At 38.0% G+C, this 18,363-nt stretch overlaps 1 protein-coding gene across 1 annotated transcript in view; it reads right to left on the bottom strand.

Moving 5' to 3' along the window:
• Trf4-1 (Topoisomerase related function 4-1) overlaps positions 1 to 14,910 on the bottom strand; it is a 37,843-nt gene extending 22,933 nt beyond the window's left edge. Inside the window, 3 exon segments of the mRNA XM_073976240.1 lie at positions 51 to 1,418; positions 12,828 to 13,804; positions 14,604 to 14,910. Of these exon segments, the coding sequence (XP_073832341.1) occupies positions 51 to 867 (817 nt within the window). The 5' untranslated portion in view covers positions 868 to 1,418; positions 12,828 to 13,804; positions 14,604 to 14,910.
• Positions 14,911 to 18,363: the final 3,453 nt, after the last annotated feature.

Raw genomic sequence — 18,363 nt, 5'->3', positions numbered from 1 at the left:
TTAAAAGTTAGATGATATACACTGGGAAAACATGAGAAAAATTCGCTTACCCAACACCACCAGGTCAATATCAGAGGTAGGCAGGAATAGACCAGTACGGAAGGAACCAAATATCTCAACTATGGCCGAGGGCCATATTGAATGGACAACGGCTTCAATACGATGTACCACCTCATTGCGTATGGCATGTTCGGTGGGTGTAGGCAGTACATATTTATAAAACTGTTCAATTTCCTGATGCAAACCCAATACACCACGACCATAATTACAATCAGGCACACGCCACGGACAACCCTTGTACTTTGATATCAGCTTGTCCATGTGCTTATTCAGATTATATGTACTGGCCTTATTGTCAACAATGCGGCCAATTTTCCTGCGTGACGGATTGTAATAACTGGGACGTTCGTGTGAGGGCATTTTACCACCGCCGGCTATATTTGTTGTATTAACACCACCTCCGCCGCCGCCGCCTCCTTCTCCTCCACCAGGTGTTGTGGCAGGTGTTGATGAGTCGTTATTGGTATTTGAATCGATGGAATTGTTACTTGAATTGTTGCCGCTGGAATTGTTACCGTTGTTGTTGCTGTTGTTGTTATTGTTGCTGTTATTGTGATTGTTGTTGTTGTTGCGCAAACCACCAAACTGTTGCAATAGAAGCTGTATGGAATCACGATCGCGTGCTGTTAAATTGGCACCGTTGTTAAATTTATTACCGCCGCCTTGTAATGATTGCAATTGTAACTGTTGATTTTGCTGTTCCAGCAATTGGCTCATTTCATGCGCATTGGTTTCCCAAATTTTACACCATGTGCGTAAGGCTGGACCCTCCTGTTCCTCTTGAAACCAACCAACAAAAGGATCCATTCAAAATAGGTTTTTCGGTTCGTTTGTAAAAAGGTTGTGTTTTACACAAGACAAAGCTTTTGCGAGCCAACGAACGAACGTTTAACGTCGCCAGTCAAATGTGAGACGAGACACACCAGAACAGAATCCGGCCGTTTAGAGTTCGGCTAAATAACTGGCGATGAGGGATGGGGGTGGTGGTCTTTGACTAGAATGTTAATCTCCTCCTAATGTGAGACGGTCGAGGGAATTACACTACTGGCGTGTTGTAGTGTCTTTACGTAGTTTTATTCGGGTACTTCTCTCCCCTCCGTCTTCGGTGTCTTTTTTTCTAGTAGAATAATAACGGGATTTTGAAGTTGGAATTCCGTAGCTAGTGATGTATGAATAAGTTTATCTCCACAATAAAATTCTATAAAATTATTCGAAACACACTATGGAATGCCAATTGTTGATATGGTAAGACAACTTTCTTAAAGTTGCTACGTTTTAGTTTTTTAACTTTTCTTCTCTGTCTGAAGGGCGGGGATTATTTATTTGTTAAACTTAGTTAATAAAAGTGGGACTTTCTTCTGAAAAGAGAGGAGACAAAAAAGGGAAATAGATTAATATATATGTATGTGTGTAGTTGTAGAATGAGATGTAAAAAAAGGATGGAAGGGAAATTCAGTACATAAAAAGAATTTTTAAGTAATTTATGAATCAGAATAACAACCAAAGTAGCCACGCAACTTTCAAAATAGATGTACACCCGGAAAACAGATTTTAGGGAATGTGGATTCAAATAATGTAAAAAAACTCTAGTAAGAGCTGTAGACACCAACTCCCACCGTATTTGGAAAAAAGAATTATACCAGGAATTCCACATGCAATAACACAGAACACTGCACAGTGTGGCTCAAAAGTTTTTTTTTTTTTTTTTTTTTTTTTGTCAGAAATCTGTATTTTCTAAATGGTTTAAAGTAAAGCTATGAAATATGGAGAAAATGTTTTTAGAATCAAATCTAGATCTTTTCGTCTACATTGTTATATAAAAATAAAAGAAAAAACAAAAAAATAGAAATAATATATATAAAAATTAACAAATAAAAAAGTATCAGACGATATTGTCAACTGAGATATACCCTTAGACTGTGTGAATTTAAATTTTCTTCTAAATAAATATTTCCCTAAAAATTATGTATTTATAGGGGGTTGCATAATTGTTTAGACTTCTTTGGAAGTGTGAACTTGCCGACAAAAATATATAAACTTTTACATATTTATCTTTCCGAATTTCCGAATGAATGTGAACATCTTGCTAATAAACTTGATTTGGATTAATGCGCAAAAGTGTTGAAATTTTGCATTTTGAAAACGGATCTAGTTCTGGGAGCCATTCCTTTCCTTGGGACTTTGTCCCATGGTTTTTGTGATACCTTTAATACTCAAATTGTGTAATATGGGAGAATTTTCAGTTTTCTGTTTTTTACCTTTTGTTTGCTTAATCGAATTAATTGGAAAGTGTGCTTTTACTACCCGATAATAAAGTTTATAACGAACAAGTAAAAAAAGTGGATAAGGAATTAACTGCATTAAGACACAAATGTTGAACTTTTGTGGGGAAGGTACCTTTAGCGAGGGCCGATATGGGCCATTTTAGATGTTAAACTAAATTTTGACAAAATATTAGGAGAACCAAAGTTTGGTTGCCCCATTCAAGTGATATTGTCCTAGCATTTTAGTGACACTTTTTAAATATTGGGGAAAAGTACCGGAAGTTGTGAAATATGACGAAGACCAAATGTTGGACCAAATCGGTTGTTGTTGGTGCAATCCCACGGCAGCGTATTCTTTCGTACCGGATTGACCCGGAACAACACAAAACCAATGTTCCGGCCAGCGGCTGCCACCTCAGTGTGTACATGTTCGTATTTGTTTCGTTTTTTCTGTATTGGGAGCAGCATATCCCGGAATGCCTGCTCCGAATTCTATTGGTCCGAGCCGGGACGGAGGAAAACCCAGGACCAATATATCTATGCTCAGTTTGTCACATCCGCATCTTCACCCACATCCAACCTTCGGTGAGATGCAATAGATGGCAGGAGTTGGTGCATCTAAGGGGTTGTTCTGGACTCGTCCACGTGAGGGACTACGACAGGGACTATGTTGCTGCATGCTCCAGCAGTGAGTCGTCGTCGGATTACGAGACTCCCTCGTCGTCTGATTACGAAACCCCCCCGCAGTCCCCTCGACAACAACCGCACACGCAGCCTTTAACACCAGCCGTTGTTGTCCCAATCCCCGAAAATGCAGCCTTTTTGCAATTGAATTGCAATGGACTCCGAGGTAAGATCGAGGAGATAGTAGATTTAATGAGTCGGAAGAACATCAAGGTCGCGGCGGTGCAGGAAACCAAGCTGAACAACAACCACAGCTTAGAGCATTGTGATGGTTACAATGTTCTGAGGAAAGATCGCACCAGAAGTGGAGGTGGGGGATTGGCTTTCCTATTGCACCAGTCTGTCCAATACAGACCTATCTCGCTTGAGCCTGTCTCTAATGACCCGTACATGGAATGTATGGGGGTAGCAGTCAGGTGTGGAGCTGCCGAGATACGAGTTGCTGAATGTATACATCCCGCCGAGAAATAGCTGTATCCCTGATTATAGGCCTGACAAAAGCCCGCTCTTGCAATGTCACAATCGTCTGGTCCTGGGGGATTTTAATGCACATCATGAGATGTAGCATTCGGCCCTCGGAAACGACCAGAAAGGTACAGCGCTGGCCGAGCAGATTGATAGCTCTACGTTTTGCACGGTCAATAAGGACGCCCCTACCAGAATTAGAGGAGAGTGTCACAGTTCGCCTGACATAACCATCGTGTCACCTGGTCTGACAAATGACGTTACCTGGCAACCCGTCATTTCCCTTGGATCAGACCATCTCCCCATAATTGTCACCATTAGCAGACCATCCAACTTCATCACCTCTGAACGCCGCACGTTCGTCAATCATAAAAAAACTGATCGGCCGAGTTTCAGAGAGTTCACCAATCACCGCTTCAGAGAATTGCCCAATCCTTCTGATGTTCGGGTAGCGGAAAGGACGTTCCGGGACATCATCACTGCTGCAGCCGCTCGCCACATCCCTGTTGGTCGAATACCCGAAGTAAGACCAAATTAGAGGCGACGGGATAAGCAAATGAACGTGATGAGCTTCGTCGTATCAACCCCAATGACCCCAGAGTCAGGGAGCAGACACTGGAAGTTAACAGGCTGGTCGGCGAGCTTAAGCGGAACAAATGGTTAAATCATCTGAAGAGCTGCAACATTGGAGCTGGTATAGGTGAATTGTGGGCAACGGTTAATTCACTCTCGAACCCTGGAAGAAGGGAAGATAGGACCTCAGTCACGTTTGGCGACGTTACTTTGACTGACCCGAAGATGTGCGCAAGTAATTTCAATTGACAGTTTGTCGAGCATCCCGAGAGTGACAGGGCGAAGAGAAGAGTATTACGTCGCATCAGATCTCTTCCTGCCGAGGATGAACCACCACAATTTACAATGGATGATGTTGCCAATGCCATCAGGAACGCTAAATCATCCAAAGCGTTGGGCCCTGATGGAATCTCCATGGTAATGTTGAAGCAGCTGGATGAGCCGGGAGTCGAGTATCTCACCAAAGTCTTCAACTTGTCGCTAGCCACCCTCGTTGTTCCCGAAGTCTGGAAAATGGGCAGGGTGGTCCCACTACGAAAGCCAGGCAAGGATGCCAGCAAAAGTGAATCGTACAGACCGATTTCGCTTTTGTCGCCCGTAGCAAAGTCACTTGAGGCCTTGCTCCTCCCCAGTATCAGAAATAGCTATCAAGTTGCCGATCATCAACATGGATTCCGTAAGCAGCACAGCACGACAACAGCGCTGCACGCCATTACCACATATATCAGCAAGGACTCAACCAGAGACGACCGTGCGATACAGTCAGGCACTCCACGCTGTTTGAGGACATTGAGCAGACAACCCTCCGGCCAAGCTTGAAACGTTGGATAGCCAACTATATGCGTGGACACCAGTCGTACGTGGAATTCAGGAATAAGAAGTCCAAACCCCGTAGAGTGAAGCAGGGAGTCCCTCAAGGTGGGGTGATATCTCCGAAACTGTTTAACCTCTACCTCTCCTGTATTCCGCCCCTTCCAGACGGCATCGAGATCGTAATGGGTACCTATCCTGATGACATCTGTGAGAGACTGAACAACTATTTAACCGATCTTATCACCTTTTTCCATTCGAGGAATATGCAGATTTCCGCCACAAAATTTACAGCCACACTGTGGACAGCGCATTTTGGACTTGAGTTGAATGTCGTGGTCGACGGTAGCAGAATTCCGACCACAAACTGCCCTAAAATTTTAGGGGTCACATTCGACACTACATTCACGTCGTGCGCACACGCCACAGCTATCTGCGACAAGTTGAAAAGTAGGAACAAGGTCCTCAAGTCCCTGGCCGGCAGCACTTGGGGTGCAGTTAAAGAAACTTTGTTGGCTACGTATAACGCGATAGGTCGGTCTGTGGTAAGCTATGCGGCTCCAGTCTGGTCCCCGAGATTGTGTGATTCGAACTGGAAAAAGATTCAACCTTGCCAGAATGCCGCCCTGAGAACAGCGACAGGGTGCCTCCTCAAATCTACAGTGGACCATCTACATGAGGAGGCAAAAATTCTTCCTGTAAAGCAACACAATGAGATGCTTTCGTTGCAGTACCTGCTTGGATGTTATCGTGTGAGCCATCCCAATCACCATCTTATGGGTAAGCCCGACACATTCAGGCAGATCAGGAAGGATATCCATGCCCTAGAGGGAGGGGACCAAGGATACAGGAGAGAACCTTTAGATCAACAAGCATATCAAGTAGTTTTGAATAGCATTCACACGGACGCAGTTGCCAAGGCCTTATGCATCTGCCCAGTATGCGGCATGGGCCCGCACGACACAGAACACCTTTTCAACTGTCCCGCCAAACCTACCCATCTAACTCCAGTGGATCTGCGGCTACATCCCATCGAAGCAGACATTTTTCTGGAACTAGAGATAGACCCAGAGCCAGATTGAACAGAGGAACGAACATACAAACATAATAAAAAACACTGTTACAACAACAACAACTTCGGTCGGGATTTCAGACTTTCTTTTAGGAAAAGTTTGCTATTGTATGCCCACATTTACATTAGGCAATTTTCCTTGCGGCAATTGTCAGTTTGTCGATGAGAGAGGGTGTTGAGAGGCAAATGCCTCACCTCTCTCACCATCAAACTGACAATTGCCGCAAGGAAAATTGCCTAATGTAAATATGGACTATCATAGATAGCTTTATAAGCTTGGTTACCCATTTGAAATAAATAAAATAAATAGAAATATGTAAATTAAAAGATACTCTCCCCTACTGCTTTAATTATTTGAAAAATAACCAATTAACAAAAGAAGGTACTTAGAGAGGGAACTTCAAAGGTTCATTACTCGAAAAGTATCGATTACCCCAAAAACATGACATTATTGTAATCAGGATAAAACGACCGGCCTTTAATAACAATATTAGATTTTTCCCATAGCTTAAGATAAACCCAATTTATATTGTATTTCAAAAACTACTTGAACACCTTCAGATGCGGGTTATCTACAAGCTTTATTTAGCTGCAAAATTCAGCACATTCCTCTGAAAGTTTTAAATATTTCTGGTTATTATGTATGTAGCATAATAACCAAAAATATTGTAATCTTTTAGAGAAATGTACTGAATTTTGCTCATCATCATTTTTTTATTTGCAAACTCCATCACTTCAAACACACCCCAAAGGAAGTCACCAAGGCAAGAAAAAATCAAACTTTTTTGAGAAAGAAGTACCACATTGTTTGTCTAGAGTTAGGTAATGTATTAAGAAAAAAAAACCTATAAGGTGCTAATTAATTAACAAAACATTTATGTGAAATAAAAAATACTACACACAGGCTACACAAACAAAACAAACATGTGTTTTGTTCACAGACGCACACACAAACACATGTGGAAAGACATATCTATGCTTATAGTAAACTGATTTAGTTTAAAATGTATCACATTTGATTTTGAAAAAAGAAAGAAGAAGAAAAAACAAGTTTGACTGATAATGAAAGTGAAATCAATGTCGTCATAGGAGTTCTTCTTTAAGTATTGGCTGGAATGAAACGTGTTATCAAAAAGTATGATTTATTTATTAATTTAATCGTTGTAACTGATAATTTGATTAGCGTTATCATTGAAATGTTTACAAGAGGTAAATGCCACTGTGGAGAACATGTGCACTTCAAATCAATCTTCGGACTAAAATATGGTATTAAATAAAAAGGGGACGGTACTCTTTTAACTGAACCCATTGCCAAGATATTTGAACCAGAGACTATTTGGAACGTGTTCAGTTTAAGATCTCCGTCGCGGATCTCTGTGTTGTTGTCTTAAACAATGAGATGAAATCAAGGGTAGTTTCGGAACTCGGAAAATATAGAATTCCGCAACAAAAATTATATATACAAAAATTATATATAAACTGCACTAAAGCCGAATATATTTCATTAGAGCCAAATCGTTTTAAACTAGTAGTGTACACAGTTTCTTTCGTCTCATAAACTTGATCTTCCAAATAAACATTTGTGCATAATTAAAGAAATTTGCTATTTTAAAGAAAATATGAAATAATTAATTAATTTGGTCTGAAAGACTTACTGGCATTGTAATGTATGAATAATAAATGAAATGAAATGAAATGAAATGAAATGAAATGAAATAATTATCTACCAGGTGTCTCTGTTAAGGATTGCCTTTCTTCACCTTCTCATCAAAAAACACATCAATTTAAAGACTCTCATTTGCAATTTTCTTCTATGTAACCAACCAACCAACCAATTGGTAAGAGTATATCATTTGACACTGAAAGCAGCTGATTAAATTGTAAACAAAAACCAGAGAGAAACAATACCACCACAAAAAGGAAATGTTTGCAGCAGGTAGAAATAATAACAAAAAATCCTAATTCTTTTGGGTGATTGTTTGCGTATTGTGTTTGCAATTTTTTGTATTGTTTTTGAAATAAACAAAACATTTATTCTCAGTAACACAAGAGGGGGTCACACTGCCCTACAAGGGAACTACAAGTCACGCTCTTTTAAATTGTTGGAATATGAAGAGCAAGCAATATTTGATCAGGTTGTCAAAATATAGTCAATGAAGTGCAACAAATGTGTGAGAAAATACAAGGACTTCGTACTTTCCTCATGTCTACAAAATCACTGGCAAAAATTTCGACGGTGTCAATATACCCATCAGTAATGTTGGCGATATTTCCTGAATATTTCAGCCATGTAAAACTTCTCTTAGGTTTTAGTTAATATGGGAAAAATTGTGTAGATTTAAAAACGTGCATCAAATAGACCATTTTATTTTGTGGGATATATAGTGCAAAGAGCACCTCTTGGCCATAACAACATACCGATCCATTCTGTGAATGTGTTTCACTTTAAATAACGATCGCAATTAAACGATAACCTTTTCCTATACCCCAAATTGACTCGATGGAATCACCTGTTCAACAAAAGACTAGTAACACAAAATTTTCTATTTTTCAGTAGCGATGAAATATAAATACCCTTTATAAATAAGTAGTTACTCTGAGGACATTAAGAGTAACATAATGATATTTTTTGATGAAAGAGAAGGTAAAACAAGTGAAAAAGTATCAGTCGGCTTTGCCTCAGGCTATGTGACATTTGAACTTGCCGAACATAGTCCATTATGGACTATGTATATCTTTTGGACCAGTATACCAGGAAGCATTGACTTGTCCACGGAAAACATAATATAGCTTTAAACAGGACTACAAGGAACAGGATTGTCATACCATTGCCGAAGGATCTTTTAACAGATCCTAATCTGCAAATATTGAACTTTTTTGCGGTAGGTACCATTTTAGAAATTAAACTAAATTTATATAAAATATTAAGGATTCAAAGTTGGGCCAAATCTTGAACGCGGTAAGAGATATTTTAAATATTGGGGGGAAGTACCGGAAGTTGTGGCTCGGTATTGCTCATCTTCGAACTGAAATTAAGTGTGGACAAAATATTACGAAGGCCAAATTCTGGACCAAATCGCTTAATAAGCGCTCTCCAGTCACAACCTATGGTGCCATAGGGGTTTTGTACAACTTTCGGGCTGTTTTATCAAGAAGTATGGACGTATGGAAGTATGCCCCTGAAAAAACGTTTACCGTCGAAATTGAGGCAGCGAATACAACTTGCTTCAATAAAAATCAAAGTGATTCGAGAGCAGGTCTTAAAGTAATCTTATCCGAAATTTTGTATGGGAGGTACCAGAAGGAGTGGACAAATATAGTCCATATTCGAACCTGATCTATATCTTGTAGATATATTAGGATGCGTAAAGTATGGTCCAATTCGGCTACTCCCTTCAAGAGTTGCCGTACGAACAATTTTTCCGAACATTTTTGAACTTTTGAGGGGGAGGTTCCTGAAGCAGTGGACCGATATGGCTTATCTTCGAACTCAAACAATGTTTGGACAAAATATTACTAAGGCCAAATTTTGGACCGAATCGGCAGATCCGTTCTAGAGTTATCTTGCGCTCCAACCACCTTACACGGTGTCATAGGGGTTTTTTGCAACTTTCATGCTATTTTCTCAGGAAGTATGGACTTGCCGCTAATGAAACTTTTACCGTCGTATGGGGGGGGGGGGGGGGCAGTGAAAACAAGTTGTTAAAATAAAAATCAAGGCGCTTCGAGAGATGGCCCTAAACTGATCTTATCGGAAAATTTGTGTGGGAGGTACCCGAAGGAGTGAACCGATTGAGCCCACATTGAAATCTTATTTAAGTCTGGTACACATTTCACGATGGGTAAAGTGTGGACAAAATCGGTTACTCCCTTACTTACCGATATAGCCCATTTTCGAACTTAAACTAAGTTTGGGTAAAATATTACGAAACCCACAATTTGAACCGAATCGGTTTATCCGTTCGAGAGTTATCGTGCGCTCCAGCCAGCCAGACAGACAGACGGACGGACATTGCTCAATCGACTCCAAATTGTCTGAAACACATTTCGTCCAAACATACTTGTGGTCTAAAACCATTATTTCGATGAGGCACATTTTTCCCGTATGAAAGTGTATATACCCTCGTTAGCATAAATTCTGAGGGTATAAAAACATATTTCAAAAATCAGAACTTTAATTTTCGACATATTGCTCAATCTGATCTTAACCGTCGACGAGCTGGACATCACGTTGACATCACAGCCAAGTCTACTAGGGAAGATGAGAGTATTGTGGAGGAAGTAAGGGCTTTGATGCTCTGATATCAGTAATCCCAAAGGAAGAATGCCACAGGGACATTGACCGACTATGGAGAATCCAAGGAGGCTCCAACATAAGTCAATGACTTTAAAGACGTGTAACGTGTCTTCACAAATTGGTGGGACGAGATCCGAATTTGGATTCTGAGAAGGAGATAAATGAGAAAATTCGATAGAACCTAACCTCTTGTATCTCGACGGGATCTTCAGGTGGATAAGATCTTTCTTCCAGACCCTGTTGCTGCTCAAGCAAAAGCCTCTTAAATAGCTGCGACAAGCAAAAACGTGGTGAGTCAAATTCTTGGCTTAATTCAAGTTTAAGGCCTGACCACGGATCATCTTGTCACATGTGTCATTGGTAGTCTTACAACGTACAATTTGTGTTGCGGAAGTCCATGCTTCCCGAGATATGTGCCATCAAAGTTCCGTAAGTATCCACGAAAACTTAAAATTTTCAAAAAGGAAACTATTTGGCGTAGCAGGTTTTGGAATCTATCCCGGCCACCCACGAATTCTTATACTCTTTAAAGAAATTTTATCGAGTAGCCGGTGTTAAACAAGGAAAAACTCGTAAAATCCCGGCCGAAGGCCGTCCATCAGCGGAAACTTATGATTTTTAGAATCTACATAGTTTACACAAATTTTTAAATTATACCAAAATTGCCTAGATTGGCTTTCAAAACCAAAACTGGAACTTTGAAGTTTTAGGAAGTCTGGTCTTCGGCAACAAAAAATGTATATCGTTGTAATCAGTGTTCCAAGGGTTATCGACGGTAGATACATATGTCAAAAAGATCCGCGATTAGGCCTTAAAAATGACTTGTTCCAAACCAGAAAGGAATAAGAAGGCTAAAGAAACTCTCCTCAAACAAACCAATTACCATTAAGGAAATCAACTGAAGAAGGGGTCTGCTTCTGTGTGGTTGGGCCGAGTGAGAAACCATCATCTCTGAGAAGAATAACACAGCTCCGGGAGAGAAAACTGTGATACGTTTTCGCTTTGCCGAAGGTCCTTAGACTACACCAAATACGACGATGGTTCCTTAGGCAATCAAACCGTCGACTTCCTTTGCAGTTGTCCTTGCCTAGAAAGCAAAGCTGAATAAGTTCAGTGCTCAAGTAGCTACCTATACAGGAAAAGTGACAAAGTCGGAAGTAAGAGCGCTGATAAGGTGGAAAGAGAATTGCGACACTCTATGATCATAGAAATCAATCGGCTATTATGCCATTGTATCATGCTTACCCATGGAATTAGAAGAATAATGTAAATATTTCATAGATAGAAATATCCGCTTTAAGAGGGGCTTAATTAGATCTACCTATCTTATTACTGGTTTAAACATTTCAAAACTCGCGATAAATTTAACCTAATATTATACAAATTAAATAAAACTTCTACAAACACGCTCTTACATTTTTAAGATAATGTCCATACATCCCGAGATATGGGTCTTGATATTTCGAAAGTGGCCTTTGACCGTGTATTTAACAATTTCTCCTATTGTATAGCTGTTTTAAGAACCGCTCTTAGCCCTATGGGCTAGGTTACTGTGATTGTCAAATAAATTAAATTAAATTAAAATTAAAAGTGCCTTTTGCCCACAAAAGAACGATGTCCATATTGTCAACGTTAGAAGACCCCTACCAGGTAGATATGGACTTCGCCGAAAAACTATGGGGGTTATCATGAATGAAATTTCCCGTGAGTTTTGTATTTCCGCCATTGCAACTTAGGGGAGAAAGTGAAAAACTTCACGGGGAATTGCCGTTCATGATAACCCCCTATATATCATTGTAATCAGGAATACAAAGAAAATTAAAAATTTCAACACGTTCCTATGGATGCGTCTAAGCAACATAATGGTGTTGCCATATTCCGTAAAAGTCAAGACCCTTATCTCGAGATGTATGAAATTCCCCCGGAGTACAATATGTATAGTCTACATTGTTGTATTCAGAATAATTAGGACTACATTGGTAGAAATTGTTTTAATAATTGTCCCTAAACGACATTTAATGCGGCCCCCCAATCCTAAACACAGATTCTTTTTACCCATTTATTAGTTCTCGATGCATAAAAATTTCAACAAGGTCTTATGGAGGCGCCAAAGCTGTGTAATGGTGTTAAAGACATTCGGCGAAAGTCAAGACCCTTATCTTCGGAAGCATAGACTTTCCCGGAAAATTATAAAAGTCGTTGTATTCAGGATAATAAGGACTACATGTGGTAAAAATTGCAAGACGATTAGAGAGATACCCCTAAACGTCACTTAAGTACCCCAAACCTAACCACAGATTTTTGATCAATTTATCAATGCTCGATTGCAGCATGAGACAGTCTGGGCTGCGACTGCAGGTGTTGCTTGCACCTTAGTGTTTTGAATAAATGACCTTTATAAAACTGATCCTAATAAACATATACACCAGTGTTGAGTGTGTAACACTAAGGAATTTCATTAATATGCATCTATAGATTGCAGCCCATGTCCAACTGTGTCCCCAAACTATTGTAATATTAATTCCAAACTTAAAAATCTGAAAATACAACTAAATTATGTATAAATTATAAAAGTACAAACAATTATGATTATTAAACTTACATTTTGATTTTGGATTTTTGCTTGGCCAAAAATGGACAAATATATTTCTCTGAATATATATTTGTTGTGGTTGTTGGTTTTTTGTTGTGTTAACTCTTCGTCGTATTAGAACACAAATTGAAATGACTTGTTAAGGCAAATATATGTTTTGTTTTTACTGTTGTTTTTGTCGGTCGAAGTCAGATACAAGTATCTCCAAAAAATATTACTTGACTACTTCGATAAACTGTGTGTTCTTCTAGAATCTAGATGAAACTCCAAATTGACGCGGACAGACTGAACCACTAATAATAATTTAGATGTGGTGAGCTGCCAGGTTAATACGAGATGCTTGGTGCGGCGGATTCTGTCTTGAATGACTTACGACGAAATAGTATCTCCTCTCACTGAATGAAAAGAATTCTTGATCGCAAAAATATTTTTGTCAATTACTGTAGCTACAACAACAAAACAAGAAATTAATCATCGATTCATTGAGAAAAAAACAAGAGATCAAAAAAGAATAGGTGTTGTTGGTATTTTAATCCTCAATCCTGTCTCAGAGTTTTGTTGTTTATTTTTTTTCTGTGGAGAGATATTTTTTGTTGCAATTCTCACTTTTTTCGCACAGCACTGCCCCTTCGTCTTTTCTACTACTTGACGTATATATGCAATTATTTTTGCTGGTGTAGAGTACTGTTAGAATTATTGATGTTGTTGTTATTATTGCTGCCACTGCTGCTGCTGTTTCTGTTGCAACGAGTATTATCAATTACAATTGCCAGACATTTCTAAGGCCATTTTGCAGTGTAAAACTGCAACTAGAGTTTTTTTATTTCTTTTCGAAATAGTTGTATATTTGTTTGCTTTCTCATACAAATCTTTTCTTTGAACTATATTTTTTGTTTTGTATTTCTTTTTTACTTGTAGGTGGATATTATATTTTTCCCGATAAGTCCTTTAGCCACACCACATTTACTTGTTTATTTCGGCTGCTGCTGCACACGTAAAAAATAAAAATTCATTAACTTCTTTTCATAATTATTTCTCTTGATTATTTTTTGATTTTTGCAAAAGATGCGTCCTGATTTTTTTTTGTTTGTTGCTGTTGTCTATATATTTTTTTTTCCTTTTCAAAATACTTTTGAAAAATAGAAGAGTACTACTACTACGCCATCATCCGCGTACATGCGAGAAGAAAAATTTGTCGTAGTAGTTGTACATATGTAGTCGGTCGCCTGTAGTAGAAACACACAACACAAACACACCGTTTAGAAATGTTCAAAAAACGACAAGAAACACATCCAGTTGAATAAAATCGAGAAGAAGAAGAAGAAATGGAAGAGCAGCACAAAATGAAATTGAGGCAGATCCAACTTTTACGGTTATGACGAAGTTTGCAAAAATGAAAAAAAAAATCTTGATGCCACACTGTTACAAAAAGTTATTAACACCCGAATAAAAGATATTAACATGAATTGAAATTAGAAGTTACTTTTTACTAGCAGTTCTCTTCTATTATGTTCTTTTTATAATTATTATTTTATTAATTATTATAATTTATTTTTTCACTACAACGGAAAAGCTGCTCCATCTTTCTAGCTGCGCTCGTGTTTTCTTCTATCGTCCCTTTCTCAATTTGACATTTTGCAAATTGCACAAATGTCAATGTTACAATAAAATGTCAAATTTGTGTATAGTTATTCGATTACTTATCGCACTGACCACCGACATTCATTCGTGTTAAAATGATAACACCTTCGTAATCGGTACTTGTAAAATGTCTTCTTTTCTTACTTTTTGGCCAAGTGTTCTTTCTATTCCATCATTTTTTCCCCCTTTCTCGTTGCTATCTTGTTCTTCCTTGATTGCTAGCTTGCCTGATCTGATGACAACTCACTGTAAGACGCGAAGTTTATAGTTTTCACGCAAATTTATATCGCACAATGTTTATTTTAAACGCCATTTTGAGCGTATTGCATTTTATTTGCAATTTTCAACTAGATTTTTCGATTTCGATTCGTTTTTCGCGATTTTTAAATAAATACGAAATACCACGCTCGCTCCTCCACGCTTGTTACAAATACAAAGTAACAAATAGAATGACTTGGTATTTGGTAGCCGGTATATAACCGGTTGCATGACTGTGAATTTTGACGCCGTCAATAATTGTTAACATGGCAATGCTGCCAATATTTTAGGCGTTTACACCAGTCAGATTGTCATTAAATACAACTCTGATTTACTAACCCACACATAGTCTGTGTTTATACGTTCAAACTAGAATGGCAAATTTTCTTGTCAATTTCTTTTAAAATTTCCTTGCAGCTTAGACAAGCAAATAATGTTTTTGTCACCATAGTATGGAGGGTATATTAAGTCATTCCGTTTGTAACACATCGAACTAATCATTTGCGACCCTATAAAGTATGTATATTCTTGATCAGGATAAAATTCTAAGACGATCTAGCCATGTTCGTCTGTCCGTCTGTCCGTCTGTTGTAATCACTCTAGCGTCCGCAATAATTGAGATAGAGTGCAAATTTTGCACCCGAGGGTATTTTTTCCATAGGCAGGTCAAGTTCGAAGATGGGCTATATCGGTCCACTCTTTGATATAGCCCCCATATAACGGTACTTCCGGATTTGAGGTATTTTGACGTTCTTTACCACATTTGCAGACCGAATTATACCCTAGACAGGCGGCAGCGTTAATTTGCATTCAAAAATGTTCGGAAAAATTCTGCGCATGATAACTCTTGATGGTAGCGACCGATTTGGTCCATGCTTTACCCATCCCAGTATATCTACCACATATATATCAGGTTGGAATATGGACTACATTTGTCCACTCCTTCGGGTACCTCGCACACAAAGTTTTGGATTAGTTCACTTTAAGAACTGCTCTGGAATCAATTTGATTTTTGTTGAAGCAACTTTCATTCACTGCCTCAGTTACGACGGTAAAAGTCCATACTTCTTGAGAAAACAACCCTAAAAATGTAAAAACCCTGCATGGCACCATGTAGTGGCTGGAGAGCACGACAATTCGAAGGTGGTGCTTGTAGGTCCACTCCTTCCGGTACCACCCCCACTAAAGTTCGATAATATTAGCTAAAATAGTACACGAGATATTTGTCGCTTCATACGCATAAAATTTTCAAAACCCCTTAAATATATACGTTTTTGGAAAAACCGTGTTTCACTTCACACCCGCTGAGGGTATATCTCTGTCGGCAAAGCCGACTGATAATTTTTTACTTGTTTTAGATTAGATTAGATAACACTGCGCAACCAAATGGAGGTGAAAGTCTGGGGGCATATTATGAACCCCGAAGGACAGATCCGCCGTGAGTCGAATTTCCGCGTTATGGCGTGATGAAATTTTTGTTGGAGACCATGTGGGCCATCAGTAATTAGTCGATGGTCAGACTAGCACGATTTCAATATGGCGACGTCAAGTTTATAGGCGAGGGGTATGAAGTAGTGAAACCCATGTACATGGTTTTCTGTGTTTGTTGTGTTGCCTCTTCTTGTTCTTCGTTGCATAATTTTTTCTTCAATTTTCTTTCATTTTTATTTTCTCAAGCAAACGTTAACAACAAAACAAACATAAATATATTTATTTAATAAAAACCTTTAATTAATGAAATAGTGAAAATTTAACTATTAATATTAATTTAATTATTAATGTTAATTATTTTGTGTTGCTTTTTGGTTTATTTATGTATTTTTTTTTTTGTTTTTATTGGTATGAGAAACACAACAAACGCGAATGGTAAAATAAAGAGGAAACGCAAAGATCTTAAATTTCACGTTAACGTGTGTGGACATTAACGAAATTTGAAAAGAAACTTTAACGAAATAGGTTTCATGAAACCTTGCTAGTCTGACCATCGACTTAGCGTTTTATCTTTGTTCACTGTTGCTTAAGTGCTCTACAAAAACAACAAACAAAGATATAAAGCTAATTCATGATGGCTTATAGGGTCTCTTGCAAAAACTTCATCACGCCATAACGCGGAAGTTCGACTCACGGCGCATCTGTCCTTCGGGGTTTTTAATATACACACAGCAAGGGCTTTCATCTCCAAAAGGAATTATCTCTGCCCCAACATTTGTGTTCACAGTGTAATTTAAGCAATAGTGGGAGGCAGTAGTATTCTATCCATTGTCGAAAAGTTGTTCCACCTAAAATTGTGAAAGGACCCTAATTATTCCATTTTAATTAAGACTATTTTATGGTGGAGGGTATAAAAAGTTCGGCCCGGCCGAACTTAACGACTTTTTACTTGTTATTCTTCTTTACACTCATTTGATCATTCAAAGGCAAAAAATTTTGGAAGTTGTGCAATTGGAGTTGTGATTTCACAACATCTTTCGATGCAGTCCACACGGAGTTATGAAAAATGCACTCCGTTGGATAAAATTTATAAGCAGTTGCTTTAGAGATCCCTAAAAAAAAAAACAATAACAGTTGTTTGATCCCTACCCACAGCTGGCGAAATCATTTATTCTAAAAATAAGAGAGAGTGTATACATTTCTAAGAATTTGTTATAAAATAAATGTTATTGTTGTGTTTTTTTTTTTTTTTTTTGTTTTTTTCGACCTTTTTGATATCAATAAAATAATAAATGTTGTTTGAGCTTGAGGTCTTAATGTTGTTTATTTATTCATAATTTCCAATATTTCGCAATTTTCTTGAATTGCATCCTCAGGGAAAATAAGTAAAATCAAATAAAGTGTCAAGTTAAATTAAAACTATGATAGGCTTCACCATCATCGTCGCTTGTAAATGAGTGCAATATTTACAAGCGACGATGATGGTGAAGCCTATCATAGTTTTAATTTAACTTGACACTTTATTTGATTTTACTTATTTTCCCTGAGGATGCAATTCAAGAAAATTGCGAAATATTGGAAATTATGAATAAATAAACAACATTAAGACCTCAAGCTCAAACAACATTTATTATTTTATTGTTATAAAATAAAGCAATAAAAACTTAAGTTGCGAACATTTTTGCGGTAATTCACGAGACGGAAATTTTTAATGGAGTGGAGTCCAGTTGGATTTCATGTCGAAAGGCCCCGGTCCACACTAGCGTGAATTTCATTAAAAAATTTCATGAAATTAGGTGTTCTTAAATCGAATTCCCCACTACAGCAATTTTATGATTTTACTCTACTATGGACGTCGATCTAGAGACGCATAATTTCATATCAAAATTTCAGTGAAATTAGTGTAGTGTGGCCCGGGACAAGCTGAACTAGTGATGGGAAGTCAACATAAAAAACCTTAAGGATGATGAAGCAAAATCAGATGCGCTTGGATTAATTGGAGAACGGAGAAAGTAAAGTCAAATGTGATTTAATTTAATGGAAACTAATTTTAATTTGTGTTTATATAATAAAGTTCTTTGTACTATTGTTTTACAAAAATAATAAATGCATTTTATTTATTCTGGTATATTTCGCAATGGCTTGCATTTTATTGCGTCTTTATACTGACTAAAAATGCAATCCGAAGAGTGCATTTAAATTCAATCCAAAACAC

This window comes from Musca autumnalis, unplaced genomic scaffold (genome assembly GCF_047663935.1).
Source record: "Musca autumnalis isolate F117 unplaced genomic scaffold, ASM4766393v1 scaffold_3, whole genome shotgun sequence".
In the NCBI taxonomy this organism is placed as follows: Eukaryota; Metazoa; Arthropoda; class Insecta; order Diptera; family Muscidae; genus Musca; species Musca autumnalis.
Note: the sequence above shows the minus strand (reverse complement) of the source record. Positions and strands in the feature narration are given on the sequence as shown.